We start from the raw sequence: 22438 nt of genomic DNA, 5'->3' as shown, positions 1-22438 counted from the left end.
CTCATATATATTTTCTATTCCTAGTATTCTGCAAGTCTCACGGATACAATAGTCTGTCTGGGTCTGGGTCTATCTGTACATACACAGGGCAGTCTCCATTGAAGTTGCCCCTTTCATGTCAGGCATCCTTCATCTGTTCTGGTGTTTTATTTATTTCTTTAAATATCTATAGCCTGTACTTTTGATTAACAACACAGGTCCTGTACAACATGGGGCACATTCAGGGTGGGGGGAGGGGCGAAGAGAAGGAGCAAGTACCTCGCACAAACAGGATGTCTTCAGTGAACACAGCAAACAGTGTATGAAATAAATGTATGTATGTGTGTATGTATGTATGTATGTATGTATGTATACAGTGGTACCTCGGTTTTGTTTTTGAACGTAATGCGTTCCAGAAGACTGTTCGAGTTCTGAAACGTTCAAAAACCGAGGTGCAGGCAGTCAGAAAAACAAATTGGTTGCAATAGAGCTCCTGAGATTAGCTGAACACAGATTGACTGCACATGGAAGCCGCGTGGCATGTTCGACTTCCGAGGCATGTTCGAAAACCAAAGCATTTACTTCCAGGTTTATGGTGTTCGTAAACCGGAATGTTTGTCAACAGAGATGTTTGAAAACCGAGGTACCACTGTATATATATACACATATGTAAAGGAAACCTATAAAGAAGTTGTGCTCAAATATACACTTTTGGTATTGATATCAATTATGCAGATTCAGATTCATGCTGATGCAGTGAAACAACTCTACATGTAACCATGTTGCCTTGTCACATTAAAAATATCTGTTGTACAGTATTATAAAGATAATGAAGCACAAATACCACTGAGGGACTCTGGCTGCATCCCACAGATGTACATTTAAAGATTTCATATCTATGTATCTCTCTATCTCTATCTCTATCTCTAATCTAATGTATTTACCCACCCTGGAGATTACATTGTCACAGGGCCATCTCAAGCATGTCAAGCGCCCTGTCGCGGCGATCGCTCCGGCGCCCCTCTGCCGGCCCGGCGCCCTGGCGCCCCGCGCCACCCAGCCTACCCCTAGAGCCGGCCCTGCATTGTCATTAGGGTGATTGTTCAGGTGAAAATTTGACCCCACGCCATACTGCTAATCCACAAACATTTTTGGACACCTCTGTTTACCGGATTTGAGATCTTACATCAAATTCTCTTCTTATCTTAGCTGAATAAATCCAGGTTTATCCAACTGAACTTTAACAAAATTGTCCCAAACTTACATGGTACAATTGCACCTTGCATGCAATTAACTTGCATGATTTCAACCTTACATGACTGAAATTCTGCAAATTAATTGCGGGCAAGGTGGAGAGCTTAAAAACTCTCTGCCTTGCTTGGAAAGTGAGGATGCTCACACGGGGACAGTTCCAAGGGTGCTACCTCAAGAAAGTAACCCTCATTCAATATGCAATCGTACTGTAAGAGAGGAGTTATAATGGGAATTTCTGGTCTTTATTATTAAAAATAATAATTGAGAAATAAAATGTGGCACTTTTTAAAATTAACAACTTTTAATTTCTTTCAGCGGCTGATCTAAGCAATCTAGACAGCATGGTGAACCTCTTGCAAGATGAAATTGGCACCTCCAGGAGAAGGAGGAGATATCCAAGGCATGCGACGGATGACAATTACAACATTGAAGTGCTTCTAGGTGTTGATGACTCCGTTGTACAATTCCATGGGAAAGAACACGTTCAGAAGTATCTTCTGACGCTGATGAACATAGTGAGTAATTTACTAATGTTTAAGAACAGGTCTTGCATGTAGCTATTGCTGTCTCTCATCAAAATAAATTATCTTGTAAGAGTGCAGGCATTTTAAGCCAATTGCCCCAGGTGCGATTGCCTCTTGACATTCTTTGCTCACAGAGCTCTCATGTCACCATTTACTTCAATGGAACAAGCTGCTTTGCTTGCATAGAGAAGTGTGAAACCGGAAGGACACCTGCACCTTAGTCCAGGAAAATTGGTTCAGGCCAGTTTGTATCAGAATTTGATCCCACACAGTCTACCCCAACCAAATAAGAACTTGTTTGCCATTGACGGTGGCTCAGTTAGCTAGAGTGTGGTGCTGATTATGCCAAGATCGTGGGTTTGATCCCCATATGGGCCAGCTGCATATTCCTGCATTGTGGGGGGTGGGGTCGGGGGTTGGACTAGATGACCCTCGAGGTCTCTTCCAACTCTGCAATTCTCTGATTCTAAACAAGCAATCTCATCCATGCTACATTATTATTATTAAAACCAAGCCGGTAGTTGACGGAAATGTATTTAGCTGATGAGGCTTAGGATGGACTCAAATATGTGGCTACAACATTGAATCAATTGAGACTGAATGGGACTGTGTATATGAGAGAATGACTCTGCATGTCTACACAGCAGGGATGGAACATAAAACAAGATCAGAAGGCAAAGAGAGAAACCACAGGAGGGAAATAGGAGCAAAGAGGTTATGGAGAGGAGCATCTGTAACTCTTTATGGGTTGCCACCTGCTCCATCATTTGTTTGGTATTGGTTTTTTTCCATCAGTTAACAATAGAACCACTATCTTTCATTCTCAAATAAAGAACTGAGTATTGCCTGTTCACACTCTGAATTTAATTCCCACCCCCATACCACTGTGTAGAAAATACACCACTGTGTATTACTTTGCCTGGTTTAATCTGTCAAAGCTCCAGTTGCTGTGGTCAATTCCCTATTGTTCTGACTGCAATAAGATAGCCTTAAGCCAGTTTCTCACTCCATACATGAGAAACATTCCTTCTCAATTTGCTATCAAGGTACGGTTGGTACTGATCTATCTAATCCGTTGACTGACAAATCCTGGAGTCAGAATGACAGACAGAGGCAACATATTTTGCAGCTTTATAATTTGCCTTTGTATTTGACTGCAGTTGATTTGGTTTGATTAGATTTAATGTTTGTATTCTATTTTTCCAATGACAAATTGCTCAAAGCAACTCACAATAACAGCAGCTTTAAAAATTAACAAATGTTACAATCCCTATAATGATGTCAAAAACACAGGAGCATATAAAGGGGGGGAAATGCAACCCCAAATTCATCAAACAGTTAATATAGCTCAGTACAAGCTCATAGTGATTCAAAAACTCTGAAATGGCTGCTGAGCACCAGCTCTGTACCAGCTGAAATACTCTCTTTGGGAAGAGTGCAACTGCGGGACATTCCCAGACAGCTAGAGCTTTTGCCGCCTTTAGTCTTGACTTCAAAATGCAGGGATGAAATTTAGGGAGGCATCTTTGATAATGTCCTTAGAAATACCTGAAATCATTGCTTAGAAATGTGGAGAGCTGGCAAGGTAGTAAAGGCCAGCATATTCATACATGTGACCTGGTGGACATAAGGCAAACATATTCCAATAATTCAAGGTTAAAAAGTCAGTATCAGTCAATTATGTAGGGAGGGATTTATTTTTGTCTGTGGCTTAAAATAAAGTGTGCAGATGAAACAGATGGTTTTCTACATTTTCAAGTCAAAGGAAAGCAGAGCAACCTAGCAGTTATGTGGCAAACACACAAAAACAGATTTTGAAATGGAACCTTTTTATTTTCCATGTCACTTAAATCTATTTTAAGAGATATAGTGATTGTAAGGAAATTTTAATATTTGTAGCTCTGAAATATATTTATTCCGCTTGTCACTGAGCTTTCCAGCATAATCCATTGAGGAAAATGTAGAGGAAATGTTAAGAAACTGTATATATTGAGATATTATAGAGAGGGCCTGAGATCCCGTCCCACTCACCCCAGTGACAATGGCTCCCAAGCTCGACCTCATTAACAGGCCACTATCATTGCCCCAAAGTGCTCTCATCTTGCTTGGTGTCTCCGGACAAGAACACACTCCACTCTTTCTCACTACTCAGTCAATGTCTAGAAATGTCCGCAGCCCGAGAAACAGGGATCCACCTTCTGTCACAGGGGATCTTGGAGTACTTTCATTTTAATCACCATCAAAGTCTCCATGCCTCCCTCGTCCATGGCTCCAAATTCTTTTCATCTTTAAGACTGCATTTTCGCCAAAGTCCGCTTACGTTGTATCTCTTCTATGTTGTTTTTAAGGGGGGGGGTAGAAATGGTATCTGCTCTAATATTTCAAGATAATCCATTCAAACATTAGAGCTCTCCCCCCATTTCTTTAAACCAAAATGTTCTTCTAATCACAAGTTTTATTCCATACTGCAATCCAACCTCATTTGTATCTTTAAAATTTTGCATCTGGAGAGCTGGAGAGAGTTACTGAATCATTAATAAAGAAACTCAAAGTAAACAGGAAACTGGAGGCTCCCCTCTCTGCCATCCAAGGCCCCCACCAAATAGAATCTTTTTCTCAGTTCCAAATCTCAGATCAATGCAGCTGGGTAATTCCACAGTTCTGATGACAACATCTTCTCTCGAAGAGTGCCTGACTTTACAGCCAATTAAAAATCCAATTAACAGGAGAACCTCCACTTCTTAATGGCGGCGTAGGAGGGTTTTTGCCAGGCAAGGTGCTTTTACGCTCAGCGCCTCCCTGCCCCCTGCATTCTATGCTGGAGTGAGAGCCAGGTACCGAGACGGACGGCAAGTGAAGCCCGTTCTTTCCTTCCCTGTGAGGAATTTCCAAGAATGATTTACCCTCTATCATTCTTGTTTTTCTCTGCCTTCAATCCCCGCAATGTTGTGGGGTACCTAACCAATTGCCAGAACAGGTCTCCTCCCTCAGATCTGTCCAAGATTCCTAATGGCCCGTCTCTGACCACTCTTGCCGCCTTCTTCTTGACTTCCAAGTAGCTACTCACTTCCATGCTGCCAGTGCTGTGTGTCAGGTGTGGCTGGATGAACGCTGTGTTTCATGAATATTCAAAGGGATCTTTTGGATCCCGTCTAGAAACTTCAGCTTGCTTACCTTTGAAATGATCCAAACATTCATTGTTAGTATGACAAGGAGGGCACATGCTGTGGAAAGGCTCATAGACTTCATGGCACCTCAGGCACTGTAATGCACCTCTGGAGTCTCTGCTCCCCTCTTGAGCGTATTAGAAGGCTGGGGGGAAATGCTAGGAACTGGATGTCACAGGGGTCCTCAAATTCACTTGTTACACTTGCCATGATGAGGATCTCTTTCCCCATCCCCTCAACAGCTGTGGTGAGGTCCCCTTCTCCTGAGCTTGGAGCTAGGGTAGCATATCTGACTTTACATAGCCCATAAAAGTGCTCTGAGCGCTCAGTGTGACGTCAAGGTCCTTTCTCATCTTTCAGAGAGCAGAGTCACACCTGCATGCCATAAAGGGTCATGCCATGATGGCCATCAACAACTTTAGGGCCCTCTGGATTTGGATTTGGATATGGAGATGAGAAGTAATAAATATATCATTCCTTGCTGGCAATTTTCCAGTTCAGGTTTTGCCTTTGATATGTCAGTGTGAGGCACTACCGTAGGTGTGAGAGCGATGCTTTCTCTGGATGATTTAAATGCAGCAGGTTGAAAGAGAACAGTAGGTCCCAGGTGGCTCAAAGGGCAGAAATGTCACTTTTTCCTGCCTAACTGACAATTTCAAGAAAACTCATAAAGTAAAACTAAGCTCAGCTGTGGAAAAGAATCTTATGAGTGCTACACTTGAATGGTTTTTGTCTTTTTTGTAAGCAGAATCATGGTTGCAAGATGGCAAGCTGCCTTATACTGAGTCAGACCACTGGTCCATCTAGCTCAGTATTCTCTACACTGACTGGCAGCATCTCTCCAGGGTTTCAGGCAAGGGACATTTCCTGTCCTCCCTGGAGATATCTGGAATTGAACCTGAGACCTCCTGTATGCAAAGCCGATGCTCTGCCACTGTACTGTGGTCCCAGTTGTGAAAGTGGCTTGAGTTCTGGTAGCGTAAGCTTAGGGTGTGGTGTCCTGTCTCTTTTAAAATCCTAAAGCACCTTAGAGAATAAGCCCAGTTCATGCATTCAGTAGGCAATAGCCTGGTGGGGGAGGGAGCTACACCTGCCCTGCCCTCTACCACCCAAGCAGTCTCCAGTGTGAAGAGGACCCTCCACAGGACCACCCCATCAGGCAGAGGCTCATGCTGCAATTAGTCCAGCAGATTCTAAGGTGGAAAGAGCCAACATGGTGCCCTGCCCTGCTGAACTCCAACACCGCGTCTTCCCTTGCCATGGCTGCTGGGGCTGATGGAAGCTGGAGTTCAACAACATCTGGATGGTGCCCCCTCTGCAGCCTTCACTGCTGTGGGTTAAAAGCCTGGTCCTTTTCCCAAGCAGAGACTTGTGCCACAGCTGCTGGAGTAGCAGCTGTTGAAGAGCCTTCCAATTCTGCCCTGTCACCCCTGTAACTAACCGAAGCTGCAGCCTTCGCAAAAGTTTCTGGAGTCATGCAGTTCACCTCCCTAAGCTCTCTCCCTCTTGTTTGCTTACTTGTCTTTTTCTAACATGCATCCCATGATGGTGCCTTCATAGCTACCACAATGCACTCCTTCAGTTCCCCAGATGATTGGATGCTATTTGTAATGTTTAGCATTGCCTGCATCTGCATGTGTCACCCATGCTTGTTATCTTGGGCGGTGCATGGGAGGCGGGCTGTTTTAAATAGCTCTTGTGGGCAGTTGTCCGGACACAGGTATATGTACCAGTTTGCTAGCTGTAAAAGGAACCCCTCCCCTTTTTAGAAGCTCTGCAGTTATGTGTAGAAAATTACCCTTTCTGCAGGAGGCTTAAAGCTCTTCACCAAAGAAGTTAAAGAAAGGGAAGTGCTTCACAAATGTTCTTCCCCAATTTCAGTCTGTGTATGTCGGCAGTAGTGCAAGCCTCTGTCACTGTCTCATCCCCCACCTGAGCTGTCCAACACCAGACCCTAAAATGTTTGTGGTGCTTTCCTTCATCCCAATTATCCCATTCCACAACTCCCCAGCATTCTCCTTTGGCTGCGTGGAACACGTAAAATTTATTTTTACTTGTTAATTTATATTCCGCCTTTTCTCCAAGGAGGTCAAGACCGTATAAAATGGATTCTTCTCTCTTTATCTTCACAGGTTAGGCTGAGAGATAGCAACTGGCCAAGGTCACCCAATGAGCTTCTTGGCCAAGAGGGGATTTGAACCTGGGTCTCCTCAGCCCTAGTCTGACATTCGAACCACTAGTGTGGAGGAATAGCAAGCCAGTAGAAGACACTGACTATTTACAGAATTTAGATAACTGACGAATTTTGGGTCTCCTCCCCAGTTTGTCCCCAATTTATATTAACAATGCAAGAAGTTACTGCACAGATTATTGGGTCATTGTGCTGTAAACAGGAAGTGATCACGAGACTGCAGTGTTAATGCAAGGCTGGTGAAAACTGTTTATGCACTTAGTGCATGTTTTTAGAATATTTTTGTACTGTAGCTTGTAGGCAAAAGTTTAGAAGTCCAAAAGCTCGAGGGAGGAACTCAACAAAATATAAACCGGTCATGAAGCCAGCAGAAAGTTTGTGACCTTTCTAAAGCCAACATTACTGTCAAAGAGGAGACAAAGATCCCTACGATGCTAAAAAGCTTGCTTTGCCAGGACATCTGTTTTGTGGAATTTCTGAAAACTTTGTTCAGAAGCAGATAACTTAGATTTTGGAACACTGGCTATAAATTTGGAACATTTACTATACGGTCATAGAAATTTAAGGTAATCCAGCCTCCTGATACTTTATGAGCAGATTTGTATATGCAATGCCAGACTGTTTCTGTTGTACAGAGTACAATTGCTATCCAGTTTCTACCCTCTGCCTTTCCTCAAACTGCCAATGAAAGTGGAACATAATAAGCTCCCTTAGAGTCAGTCACTCTGTCTGTCCATCTAGCCTAGTGTTCTGCACTCTGACTGGCATCAGCTCCTTCACAGCAGTTGCCATCTGGTCGTTTTCTCCTGAAGGTGCCAGAAACCTTCAGCATGCAAAACCTTCAGTTCTACCACTGAGCTATGTTGACATCCTATCTGGTTGGCCCTTGCGTGTGTAACCAATGTCTGGCAGAGCACATACAGAGATGGCATCAGCACTTGGCATCCTTGGGCATATGCCATGGCTCTTCCACTTTGACTGGCCCCATCTTGGCCCCCTTCATTTTTTTCAGCCTGGCAATCTAAGCTGCTGGGTCCGAACACAATTTAAATTTCCCACAATGCCCCTAGCAATGCATCATTTTAAGGCATTGTGGGAAATTTAAATTGTGATGAGCCCCACCCTCGCATAGCTGCTCAGTGTGCTGTCATAGCTACCAGGTGGGCTCTTCAGCACACACTGGCAGAGAAGGGGGCCCACTATTCTCCACCCTTACCCCCAAATATGTGAGGAAGGTTAACCTGAGAGAGGGCAGCTGCCCAGGGTCACCCAGTGAGTTTCATGGTTGCTATTCAAACCCTGGTCTCTCCAGCCCAGCACACACTTTCAGGAATGCACATTTGTTTGTGACCCAGCGCCCAGTTCAAAATTCACTGAGCTGCCATTTTTGTCTGCAACAAAACATTCTAGTCCTTTGCTGATGTGGATTGCTGCAATACATTAATGCGGGTCGCCTTCTTCCTGCAACCTTCTCTGCACATTATTCTTACTACAGTACTCTGATTTGTTTTGCAGACTCTAATAAAGTGTTTCATTTTTTGACGTTTGTTTCCATAGGCCCAGCTGTTGTTGTTGTGTATGCACTCTGCAGATTTTAGCTTGGGAAGGATATCTCTTAGTGTTCTGCTATGGCTAATAGAAGGCATAATCCTGTTTACCAGGCACAGCAGAATGCCTTCCTTCCAACAAATCTACTTCCTTTGGTGTGATTTCTGCAGCTTGGCACACTTCAATTGCTCTGGCCAAAGCGAGAGCTTGAAATTCTACCACTTGGGCTCTCCGTTTGCAATCTTATACCCCACCCCCGCCCAAGACAATTTGATCCCTTAGTCAGCAGGCCTTCCAAAGTTGCATGTCTGAAATCACATTTTTTAAAAAGCCTAAAAGGATTCTTTCTTTCTTGAAAGAAAAATGTGTCTCTTAAAAACCTCTTCCTCCCCCCCCCCACACCCTTGGCATGCAGTGTTTCTTAAGCTTGTTGACCACAATATCATGTTTAGCCAATGGTGAGGGAAGGTGCGAGTTGTAATCCAACAACATCTGGAGACCCAAGGTTGAAGGATGCTGTTTTAGGCTATTTCAGTCCTAATATCATCATGGAATCATTATTAATGCTTTTATGTCCTCTTGCAGGTTAATGAAATCTATCACGATGAGTCCTTAGGTGCCCAAATTAATGTTGTCTTGGTGAGAATGATCATGCTGAGCCACGGAAAAGTAAGTATAATTTTGATAATGAGTTCAAATGTCCTACAGTATTTTATTTTTTTTAAACCATGTCTTGCATTCTCTTGTGGCCAGTGCTGCTTGTTTTTGTGAATGAGTTTAGTAGCATCATATTAGCAAAGGGATCATATTTAATCAAACACAAGAAGGAATCTTGAGGCACTGTAAAGACTGAGAGAGAAAAGAGCGCAGAACTCATTTCAGGGAGATGCTGCCTTACTAGGGAGACTCAGCAAATTGCATTCTTATGCCCCTCAGAGAGATTTCCACTGAAATTTGTTGGGCAATTTATTTTTTTATTAAAGTTCTAGTAGCACCTTTTTGTGTGTGCGGGGAGGCAATATTAAGTCTTTATTGTGGAAGAGGATTTCGTTGACTTTTCCCCTTTCTTATAAATATATATCAAAACTATAGGGGTTTTTTGCCAATGGCTTCGTAGAAAAGGTGAGTTTCAAGAAGGGATTGGAAAGCAGGAAGTCAGTAGCTTACAGAGTCAGGGATGTAAGGAAGCCTGGAAGAATATGTTTGTGACTGATGCTGAAAACAGAGACTTGAGAAAAGCAACTGCAGGTTTCTGTTGGGACCTGGATTGAGATTAATATCACCGTCTCTGCATGCTGCTGCTGCATTCCTACACTCCCTGCTTAATGTCTACATTTGTACATAAGCATATATTTTAGCAACTCAGCATACATTTCCAGAGTTCTGTCCTCCAAAGGAAGCTGAGCACTAGTCAAGATCTCAAGGAGATGCTGAGGCCTCCCAGCCATATTGTTTAATTGAATTCACCAAAAGAATGCTTATTATCACATAATCTCACCACCCAGTGGAGACCACCTGTACTTTTGTAGGAGCTCACTGTGTACTGGGCAAGATTCATGGGGTAAGTACGATAGAGCTAGGATTGGGAGAAGGGAATAAATTCACCCTGAGGATGAGCACCCCTTTACTTCTGCTTTTGCATATGCAAGCAAAACTATAGAATTGTGCTCAACTAAGGTCTACCCAGAGTAGACCCATTGACATTAATGAACCTAAATTAACAGAGTCTGTTAACATCATGGGGTCTACTCATTAGGACTGGCATAGGATGCAACCCGTTTCTCAAATTGAACATGCTACAGTATTATAGCATCCCCAATCTTGACCAGCTTGGATCACACAAAGGTTGATCTGAATCTCATTCAGTTCAGGGAAGGGAAAACAAAATATGAGTAAAACAACATTCATGTTACCAGTTAATTATCACTGGTTATCAATAATAATAATAATAATAATAATAATAATAATAATATAAAATACTATATAAGCAATCACAATAAACACATCTTTGATCAGCAGCTGTCAAGGATGTATGAATGGATATGCTACTTTTCTTCCATAGTGAATGTAAGTTTTAAACAAAACCCTTTCTTGAGTTTTTTATGAAGATCATTTTTGAGTTTTTTATGAAGATTGTTTTATTTCATACAATGCATCCTGTGGTGTTGAGGATAACTTGAACAGTACTGTATGTTGCATAGCAACTAGTTTCTCAATGGCTTGGAGGTTTCTTAACAAACCATTTTCTTCAGTATTTGTTTCTAATATTGCCTGGCACAGTAAAACAAATGCATAAGTAAATTCAAACCCATAGCTCAAAAAAATGTAGTTACTTGAAATTTCATTATTTAAGAAAATTGACCAAACAGGTATAGTTGTTCAAAGATCTCTATTGTGGTATTTTGAAAGTATGTAATGAATTGAAACTGAAATTGAGTGAAGCCTGATTGAATGGTTCTGTTACCCAACACCAACTTATACATAGCTGAAGATTACAGATGGCATGATACAATAAAGTATAGAATACTTTAAAATATTGTTTTTAAACCAAAAGTGGTGATAATGCATTGTTGCAACAATGTTCCATTCTTCCAAATGCTATATAAATATGATCTTCCCTATTGGTCCAAAGCATTTTCATAATACATTAGTTTGAAAACATCCTGAAGTTTCAGTGGTCCCTTTTTGCCCAGTCTTGAAGGATTTATACAATGCCACAACGACATGTGGAGGGTTTGGATTGTGTGGCAAAATGCACTGCTGGTCATTGGGACGATGTCAGCATGACCTTCCAGGGTTATAGAGTTGGCCGCCCTTTCTCTAGCACCAACTTTTGGCATAGCCAGATTTCTTTCAGCTTAGAATGGCAGCTTTAGTGACGCCTTCAGGGTTGGAGATCATGGCAAGAGCTTGGTTTCCATATCTGTTTATTCTTGTGAGTTTTTTAATTTGTTTATTATTTTTAAAACACCTTTTATAATCCACATTGTTCATTGCAAGATGTATGTTACCCGAAACAGAGACAACCCAAATGTTGAGAGACTGTGATGCAGTTCCAAGGAAGGCAGCTGTAAGATTTCATAAAATTATTTTAATGCAACTTTGAGTAGTTGTCTCCCCCGCCCCACAAGTTCACTGCTTCCAGCAAAATGTGTTATGACGGATTTTAGATAGGAACAAAATAGCCAAGCCGGCCAAGCTGGAGTGCAGCATTTTGCTGTGATCCAACGTCAACCCCCGCCCCCCCAAATCTTCAGGGGGTTTTTTTGTGTAAGGGATTATGGGTGAATTAGGGACAAGTGTGTGGGAGAGAATGAGGAATGTCAAGAGGCAGACATTTCTGTCCCATCCTGTGTTTGTCGCAACTTCAGTTCTGCTATGGTTTGGATTCCACTAAAACCTTCATCATCCACTTTGTTATTGACTGTATAATTCAATGCACTTTAATGGAAGGGAAATGTCAAAAACAAGGCCGGGAATAACATAATTATTTATGTAACTTTCACAGACTAAGAAAACAATCTGCGATACTGAATTGGGACACTAGTTGTATTCATTTGTACAATTTGGGTTTCTGTTCTTGGGTGAGCAAGAAACCAATTTCTGCTCGCATTTCCATTTCTGATGAAATAATCTGACATCCCAAGTGCGAATAAAGTTCGGCTCCAAACAGTCAGCGAGGGGCTGTTGGGTTCAGTGCTCAGCATGTCATCCTTAAGTTTTATCCCTTCCCTTTGCATTCTTCAGATCATCTCTTTTTTTTCTCGGCCAGTTCTCCACAGGTGCTTGCCAGTTCCCTGTCATTCATACCACTTGACATCTTCACCAAATCTCCAGTGGAATCATTTTCCGCATCTTTCTTCCTAGCCATCTTCCAGCCACTCTCTTAATCCATTTCCAATCAGAAGTGAAAGCTGGAATTTTGTATCTGTGAGGAAAGAATGCTGGGGCTGGCCATTATTCCCATTAGCGGAAAGAGGGAGAGAAGCCATCTCTCTAGAGACAGATTTCAAAGCATGATGCAGATGCCCTCAGAAACAGAATTGGAATTCAGTACATACTTTAGAGTAGAAGTGTAATGTTGTCCTTACAGCTACATATTACACACACTCTTCCCTTCACCCCAGTTGTAAATGGTAAATTATTTCCTTTTTTTATGAGATTGACAGCATGCCATGTTTTCTTCCCCTTGCCCCCCCCACCCCAAATTACATTGCTTGTCAGTCGCTGCATTGTCTAATATTTTATTATGGATATAAGATTTCTGCTTGAGCTTTAAACTTATATTACAATATTAGAGGGGGAATCTAATAAGCCACTGCCATGAAATAATGCTCACAATCCTTTAAACCCAAAATGACACTTTTCTGATTGTGTTTGTTATTGTTGTGAGATCTGTTACCATGGGTTCCAGATGCTTTGTTTTTCTTTCCTTCCTGTTTTCTTTTCATAATAACTCGCCTAGTTCATATGACAGAGGGAAATAATCAAATAAGGCAAGTAAACAATTTGGAGGAAAATATTTTGAAAAGAACTAGTGCCCTTAGTCATTTCTGATGGCAAATGGAACACATTTTTTTTATTGTCTCAAACTTGGGTTCTATGTTGCTCTTCAATTTGACTATCAATAGTATTATCAATGCTCGTTTTAAAATCTAACAAGATGAGTATTTTATCCCCTGGGAAGTTTCCATGTATTCTCAAGGATGGCATAGAATTGTCAGAACTTACAGCTGGAGCACCACCTAATGGATATGTTCTGAAAGTCTCCCTTTCAAGCTAAAACAAAAGGCATCTAAAGGACTTCCAGTTGCTTTCTGGAACTAGCTGGCCACCGCTGCCGGCATTGAATAACCATATATCCTTAAGAGTGAACTTATTATTTGAGTGGGAATCTTTATGTAGGCAAAAAGGGATGACAGCAGTGCATGGAAATCCCAAAAAATATTTTTTGGGGGGACCCTAAAGGAGGGCGGAGGGGATTTCATATACAGCTCAGTGTGGACTAAGCATGCTTAGTGGGCACAGAATGCTAATGTACTGGAGGGGACAGAAAACTGGGTGAGGAGAAATGGAATGGAGTATGCTGGAATGGGGTATAGCTGGTTATCTGGAACTCAACAGCAGTACTAAACAGGATCCTACCCATCACATACCATGATTCTTCTAATGCCCAGTTCAATTCAAAAGTTAGGGGGGGAACACCTTCACTTTAAAAATTGAATATTTGTTTTTAAAAAATTTTAACCATGCTTCTCAGCAGTGCTCCCCCAAGCAATAAGAATTTTGCTTTAAAAATTTGCTTTAGAAAAAATTAAAAACAATAAATAGCAGAGAATAATGAAAGCAGGCCTTAACATCTAAGTGCCAGGCAACCACACCCAGCAAGAGAAAAGGCTCTTTTAAACAGGATGGCCTTCTCTGTGGTCCAAAATGATTTCAGTGAGTTAGGAAGACAAGCCTGTCTCTGCACTCTGTAGGGAGTTAGAAGTTCCTGCCTTATTCACCACCCTTCGAACCTGCGATAAAGCTGAGACTTTCTCAACAGAGCTTTCTAAGGTCACTTCTGTGTGAGGCATACACAGATGAAGATATTCCTTTGCCATAACTAGCTGTAGTGCCTGTAGCAGTGGAACCTAGTAAGATATGCTGCTTCTGTTCAGCCAAGGCTTAAGGAACCTCACTTCTTTCTTCTGAGGAAATATATCTGAATACTAAAATGCTTTATTTTAAATCCATGTTTTTTTTTTGGGCAGAGACATCAGTGAGCAGAGTAGCAATGCTTTTCATGAAGAAGGTCCCAAAATCAAAACCTGTCACCTTCAGCTGAAAGGATCAGGCCATAGAAAGGAAGGCTCCTGCCTCAGACCTTGAAGAGCTGTTGCCAACCAACTAGTCCTGGTCTGGTGTGACCTGGTATAAGCCAGTTACCAGAGGAAGACTCTGTCCCTTTTACGATTACAATATACTTGCCCTAACATGAGTTTCTATCGATCTAAGAATCCCTCGGATCAGGAGGGAGGGAAATGCTCACGCTCACATTTATTTCCCCAGTATGATGGGATGTAGTAACCCATCAAGATTTTATAGATTATTACATTTTTGAACCAGTATTTCTTCAGAAACCTCAGCATGGTGCTGGTGACTCAGACCAGTGTTTTCCATTGTATCTGGAATCCTTCTCCTGACAGTAATTGGTTCCAGATGCTTTAGAGGAAGGAAAATATCAGTACAGGGCACTAGAGCAATCCCAGACTCTATTGTTCATACCCAAATATCATTTAATCTAATGTTTTGGGTCACACTCAGCAAAGCAATGTGTTCTCTTGACTGCTTAAGAACCGTTGAACAATTTATGTTTCCAGGATGAATAGGTGCACTGTTCATAAGATGATTGACTCCCCATAGGCAACTGTTTACTCGCTGTGAGAACAGGATGCTAGACTAGGTGGGCCATTGGCCTCATCTGGCAGACTCCTCTGTCGTTCTTTTCTAGAACTCCTTGTGCATATAGGAGAAGCTCCAGGGTGCTAGTGACGGTCCTGCACATGCCCCAAGGTCAGCATTAGTGCCACGTCAACATATGCAATGTACATATGGAGTTATCCCTGGTGTTAGAATCATAGAATTGTAGAATTTGAAGGGACCCCAAAGGGTCATCTAGTCCAACCCCCTACAATGCAGGAAATGGAAGACCTGCCTAGCTGCACCACATCCAGACTGTTGCTATGTTTCTATTTATTACATTGATATACCACTTTTCCCTTCGAGGTCTTCAAGGTTGGTCACATGGTTCTCCCCAACCCATTTTATTCTCACAACCCAGTGAGGTAGGCTAGGCTGAGAGACAGTGACTAGCCCAAGGCCACCCAGTGAGCTGGATGGCTGAGCGAGGATTTGAACCGTGATCTCTCAGGTCACAGCCCAACATCCTGGGTGAGATTCATTGCTGTTGCTCAACGAGCCTAATTTAGTCATTCAAATATCGTAAAAGTGGTGGAGAAATGTGTGGGATTACAATTGCTTGAATGCAACATTATATAATGCTATCTAAACAAATTGGAGTGAATACTCAGTAAACCACTGATGTAGTATACTGTAAGGTTACCAGATTTTTTTCAATGAATCCGGGGACACTTAATTGAAATGAGTCGGAATGATAGGCTTTTGTCAGGGACTGATTTGTAAATCTGGGGACTGTCCCCAGGGAACGGGGACGTCTGGTAACTTTATAGTATAGTATCCTTGCAAGACGCCTGCTTCTTGGGAGAAAAGCAATGACAAACCTAGGCAGCATCTTAAAAAGCAGAGATATTACCTTGCCTACAAAGGTCTGTATAGTTAAAGCTATGGTTTTCCCAGTAGTGATGTATGGAAGTGAGAGCTGGACCATAAAGAAGGCTGATCGCCGAAGAATTGATGCTTTTGAATTATGGTGCTGGAGGAGACTCTTGAGAGTCCCATGGATTGCAAGAAGATCAAACCTATTCATTCTGAAGGAAATCAGCCCTGAGTGCTCACTGGAAGGACAGATCCTGAAGCTGAGGCTCCAATACTTTGGCCCCCTCATGAGAAGAGAAGACTCCCTGGAAAAGACCCTGATGTTGGGAAAGATGGAGGGCACTAGGAGAAGGGGACGACAGAGGATGAGATGGTTGGACAGTGTTCTCGAAGCTATGAACATGAGTTTGACCAAACTGCGGGAGGCAGTGGAAGACAGGAGTGCCTGGCGTGCTCTGGTCCATGGGATCACGAAGAGTCGGACACGACTAAACGACTAAACAACAACATCCTTGCAAACTTTGTGCAAACAAAACAGGACGAAGGCTCAATAAACATGTCTGTAAACAACCTGGTATTTCTGCAAGTGTATTGCAGTGATAGTATTTTGTGGAATGGACAATGGCTGATATCCTAAACACACTCACTAGGGAGCATAAGAAGAGCCTGCTTGATCAGGCCAGTGGCCCTTTGAGTCCAACATCCTGTTCTCACAGTGATCAGACAGATGCCTGTTAAAAAAAACCCTTTAGCAACCTAGTGGGATTCAAGCAGGTAACTCCAGACAAATGGATATCAACAATTTCTGTTTTCACAAGAAAGTCGTAAGCATGTATACTCAGAAACCTGACTGACGTCAGTCAAACTTACTGCTAGGTGAATGTCAACAGGATTGGAGCCTAAATAAATGCTAATGCCATCTTCATTTTTTGCCAACAACAGAACCTGTTCCTTTTCTCTTCTTTTTGCCAGAATTAAAAGGTTCCAGATAGTATATACTGTAATCCAAAATGCTGTAAGAACATCTTAAACATCATTGAATGCCACAGGATAGAATTCAACCTGTATTCCCAGCCCAACCCCAAAAAGTATGGTTCTGCTCACCACTGAAACTAGCAGTTCATTTGTATCTGCGCAAGCTCATTTGTAGGGGCGTTGGAAAGCTTCCTGAATAACAATTATTTACATGTGGCATAGCTGCGTGAGACAACACAGATCCACCAAGCTGTTTTCAACTAGAGACAGCTGGCTGAGATTTTTCAGATGTCGTGATGGAGACATTCTTCAAAGCCAGAAGAAATTTTGAAATATATCTTGCAGGGCAAAAGTAACAAACAAACAAAAACAAACAATATATTTGAGGGGTGGGTGGGTGTTGAACTCCCCCATGGAAGCAGATACTAGGATTCATGTGCTAATCATAGTTGTCATGCTGGAGGAATAAAGAAGAGATAGATGCCAGCCAGGGTGTCTGGTGATGGGATACTGTGGTTGTTTCTGGTGCACAGGCAGGGTTATCATCTTCTGAACAAAGGAGCGTTCCTGTATGTATAAGAGCTTCCTCAGATGTGTACTGTTTTCTACTATTGCAATACTATTATTTTTGGCATCTCCGACAACATTGCAAATGGCTCCAGATTTTAATTTCATTGGGGAACCTGTACCTGCTAGATGTTGAATGACTACAATTCCCTGACCATTGGCTGCTGCAGGTTTGGCACCTGAAGGACCAGACACCCCTCACCTCTGGTGTAAGGGATAAAGGATCCATTCCAGACAGTTGCATCATGTGATGCACTTCCAGATTTTGGGAAGGTTTAAATGTTGTAAGAAACAGCCAGTAGAACATTGAAAAAGGTTGGAAATGCCAATGTCCAGTGCCAGGCCTTATATTCAATTCTCCCAACTACAAGTTTTCTCTCCCCTCTGTACAAGAGTATTTGGGGTGGGAATGTATCCTTTGTTTCTTAACAAAATATATACCTTTCCCCTTCCACTTCATTCACAGGGCAGCTTACAAGAAGTGTGTGTGTGTGTGTGTGTGTGTGTGTGTGTGTGTGTGTGGATTCAGTTTAATACACAATCAACCACCCATTTATATATCACCAACTTTCTTTAATTATTACATAGCTTATCATACTATATTGCTATGTCTGAAAATTAATGTGCCAAGTAGCCGCACAGTTTTATGCCCCTGTGAGTTGGTATACTCAGCATTTATTTACAATATGATTATTCCCCTGTCTTCAACTGAATGAGAGCTGCTTGCCAAGGTGCACTGTCAAAACTGGGTCACATTAGTGGTACAGTGAAATTTTTGTGAATAGATGGGTCTGTCATTGAATGTTAGAGGATTAGACCCAATTGCCATTTGCTCCTATTCAGCAGTAAAACACAGGTTTCCGCATTGGGGCAAAAAAAAAAACACAAAACCCTCCCCATACAAAAAAACTATGCTTGGAAACAGAGCATTAAATCCCAGATCTGTGCCTGGAAAGTGCAGGGCAACAGGAAAACTGGATGAGTCATCAGTTGAACACAAGACAGCTTGACCATTCGGTTTGGTTTTCGGATCAAATTATTTACACAAACACCAGTATTTGAAATTTGGAGCACAGCTCTTTGTGGGGAGACTACTGTCACTCCCACCAATATCAATAAGGAGTAATTCTATGGTGGTTCTTTTCTTTGAGAAGTTTATCATGGCCAATAAGGCTGTTTCACACAAAGGAATATCTACCATAATTTCTACATTACCAGGAACTTTACGTATAACTGTTGAATTATAAAACAGACTAGGTTATGATGGAGACTAATAGTATGCTTATATTAAATTGGGGCAGGAGGACAGAATTTATGCAGAATTACTCATTTTTTTCATTTTGATAGGTGCAGTTAGAGGATGGGCATCACAAATCTAGCCTGCAAGTATACTGCACACCCTGCCTTAGGGCAGCTTCTTACCTAAAGTATCGACCCCCAAGTATAAAATGGTCTATATTCCCACTTCATCATTTTTGAAGTGTTAAATAAATGCCTTATTTAACACTTGTGATACAAGCAACAAACTCAAGATGCCTGTGGCCTTCACAGCTGATTCAGCATTTATGTATTTTAATTTTCCAGCATTGGGTACAAAACATTGCATAAGAAGCTGTTCTATGTCCCATATTAGTGTGTCTAGCAAAGCAGCCAAAATACAATCTTCATTTGATGTGGTCCCTTCTTTAAAATGTTTTAAAGCTTTAAAAAAAGCTTTTAAAAAAGTACTGCACTTAGTCATGGTTTTTTCCCATCCTCTGGTATGTTAAGTCCCTCTTGACTTCATAGAGAGCAGATGCCTTTGTCAAAACGCATCTAAAATGGAATATTTATGTTTCCTTTGTGTAAGATCAACTCCAATTCTGCCTTCTTGTGAGATAAGTAACCACCACTGTAAAAGGGAACAAATTACTTTTATCCATAAATAAGTGGGCTTAAGACTAAGGCCTTTGTTTGTGGTTGTACCATTACCATAATGGATTGGTAATTCGTGCTGAAGTGAATACGCATATTCCAGAGGCTCTGGGCTAAGACAGGCTAGCTAAAAAACAAATTGTAACTTTCTTTCTTTCTTTCTTTCTTTCTTTCTTTCTTTCTTTCTTTCTTTCTTTCTTTCTTTCTTTCTTTCTTTCTTTCATGATCCAGTCCACAAGTTTGATTGAGATCGGTAACCCTTCGCAGAGTTTAGAGAATGTGTGTCGCTGGGCCTACTTACAACAGAAACCTGATACTGGGCATGCAGAATATCATGACCACGCAATATTTCTCACTAGACAGGATTTTGGCCCCTCCGGTATGCAAGGTAAGTCCATGCTGAAGGGCAGCCCATCACACAAAAGCCATGGCTCCTTCTCTCACCCTCGTATCTTTTAGCACCATCTGATATTCGGCCTTAGAGGGAACATTTAGCCCATTGCTATCTCTCTGCTGTTGGTTGTTTCTGACTTCTTTAATCCATATTTGTTTTTCAGCTTCAAAGGCATTTGAGGGATATTTTCTTTTAAACCTTAACCAAACCAAAGAAGTCTTACAAGTTAGCAGACTAGCCAAAATACAGTGCAAGTGCTTTTGGAAACAGCCAAGATTTCTCAGTTGGAAAGCATGAATAGTTCTTCAAATATAACTCTGACTGGAGAACACATTTCACACTCAAGAATTTCCAAAAGTACTGGGCTTAGAGTGCCTAGTTATTTCTCTAGGGAGCCTTTTTTAAAAAAACAAAACAAAAACAGCAACGTGATTTTAAAATTGTAGCTCATCGTTGCTTTTTCCTCTTTCCCAAACCTACACTAGGATTTAAGGGGGCCATTCAGTTAACCACAGACCAAGGGTAGCCAACATGGTATCTTGTAGATCAGGGGTGTCCAGCAGGTTGATCTGGATCGACTGGTTGATCCCCAGGAGGTTCCTTTTCCTTTGCTTTTGCCTAAGAGCATCCGCCCTCGTCCTGCCCTCCATTTTCACATGATCGCTGGTATGGAAGATAGAGTTTGTGAGGCAGATTGTTTCCATAGCGATCTTTTGGTGAGCAACTAATCCCCTTTGCCCTTTAGTCTGACATTTTCCCCTTAATAACGGGGCTTTCCTCCCTAAAAAAAAACCTCAACAACTTTGATCTGACCCCCCCCCCCAAAGGGGTAGATAACTGCCAGTTTGTTTTTTCCCCTGTGAGTAGATCGCAGTCTCTTGGGAGTTGGACATCCCTGCTTTAGATGTTGGACTTCAGTGCACATCTGACTCATGGCCATGCTGGCTGGGGCTGATGGGAGCTGTAGTTGCACTAATCTCTGGACACCATATTGGCTCCCCTGCCACAGACAGTTCACTTCTGCTTGAACTCAGCTGACATAGTCAAGTGCTCCTTCATCTCCTCCTCCTCCTCCTCTCACTTGCCTGACTTCAGAAGAGACTTCCTGGTTTCTTAAACTACAGATTCACATGATACCCAAACACAAAAACTGTGGTTTAAGCACTCCCTATAATTGCAAGGCATGTTTTGATCCTCGTTTGTAGGCAATAGACTTTGGCTTAAGGAATCAAGAAGTCTGCCCTGCTGTAAGGGGAAAATAAAGAAGGGAGTACATTAGCTTGTCACTCATTTGTGCTCAAACAAATTTAGTGAGTGGTTCCCATTATGTCTAAACGGAGGTAGATTTAACAGAACAAAGCTTGCGCAAAACGACTTTTCCATCATCTCTTCTCACACACACACCCTAAACCTGTTATGGGGGGGTTCACCAATCCTTCAGAGCTAATTTGGGGGTCATGGGGGTGCAGGGGAGGAAGAGAAGGGGTGTCCTGTTGCATAAGCATGGCACATTATTGCACACAAAACAACTGAATCCCACCCAGGGTCTTTGTATATTGACTCCTTAGAGTACAATCCACTTGAAATATTCCCTGCAGAAATCCTATTCAAGAGGATGAGTTTTGCATCAGAACACAGCTTCCATTCATTGTGATGTACCCAGTGTTTTCCTCCATTTCCCACTTATTTAAGTAAGACACCTGCTGGAATGCTTACTACTGATTGGCATACTTAAAGAGTTCTTTTACCTGCATCTTTTCATATCTCACATTCTCCCTAATAGGCTATGCTCCAGTTACTGGCATGTGTCATCCTGTCCGAAGTTGCACACTTAACCATGAAGATGGCTTCTCTTCAGCCTTTGTTGTAGCCCATGAAACTGGACATGTGTAAGTAGCACTTATGTGTGGTCACTCTGATCTAGGGATATTGCATGATTGGTGGTATATGGCTCCATTCATGCACCATTTTTGAAACTTTATTCACCTTCAGCAGGTACTAATACTGATTTATAAAACCAGCACTGAAATATTTTACGCCTCATTGTTTTTCTGCATGCAGATATTTTTCTGGTGTGTTTTACTTGAGCGCTTGAATGCCAATGAGCAAGTGTGGAGGAACTCCACTAGAGATTTGCCTTTAGGATTGGCTTGCGCAACTGGATCAAACCAAATGTAGCTCCCATCGTGCATAAATTGCATCCTGCCAGTGGCCTCTGAAACTTTCTCATTACTCTTATTTGCCCACAATGGCAGACACTGGAAGGCTGGACCTACAATATGTAGACTCAGTTCAGTTTGGTAGATGACAGGTTCTTTTGATTTATTTGCTTACTATGGAACGGGCATGTGAATGCAGCTTACCAAAGCACCTCTCCTGCACAACAAACATGTTAATTATTCCAAGGAATCTTGTGTGAGAACAGTGCCTGATGGATGAAACCTGATGCCATTAGGTGGAAAGGTGGTAGTAAATCCTCTCATTTTTAATGCTGAATGAAATACCTTCAGCATCTCAATAGAATAAAGACCCTCAACACTTTCTATTAGACTAGGATAGCCTGTGGACACTTTTCTGCTTCTTCTCTTAGTTATTACTGAGGACTTTCCTGTCCTGTTAAGAATCTACACATGATTTGGCTCTC

The 22438-nt window shown here is 41.9% G+C and overlaps 1 protein-coding gene across 2 annotated transcripts in view; it reads left to right on the top strand.

Annotated features, from left to right (window-relative positions):
- Nucleotides 1-22438, top strand: part of ADAMTS2 (ADAM metallopeptidase with thrombospondin type 1 motif 2) — a 211678-nt gene that overhangs the window by 142127 nt on the left and 47113 nt on the right. For both annotated transcript variants that reach the window (XM_035105612.3, XM_088661986.1), the window contains exons 4-7: nucleotides 1549-1748; nucleotides 9249-9332; nucleotides 19632-19788; nucleotides 21578-21683. In XM_035105612.3, coding sequence (XP_034961503.3) covers nucleotides 1549-1748; nucleotides 9249-9332; nucleotides 19632-19788; nucleotides 21578-21683 — 547 coding nt within the window. The remainder of the gene's footprint in view (nucleotides 1-1548; nucleotides 1749-9248; nucleotides 9333-19631; nucleotides 19789-21577; nucleotides 21684-22438) is intronic.

This window comes from Zootoca vivipara, chromosome 2 (genome assembly GCF_965207765.1).
Source record: "Zootoca vivipara chromosome 2, rZooViv2.hap1.1, whole genome shotgun sequence".
NCBI lineage: Eukaryota > Metazoa > Chordata > Lepidosauria > Squamata > Lacertidae > Zootoca > Zootoca vivipara.
This window is presented reverse-complemented; position numbering and strand designations above follow the sequence as displayed.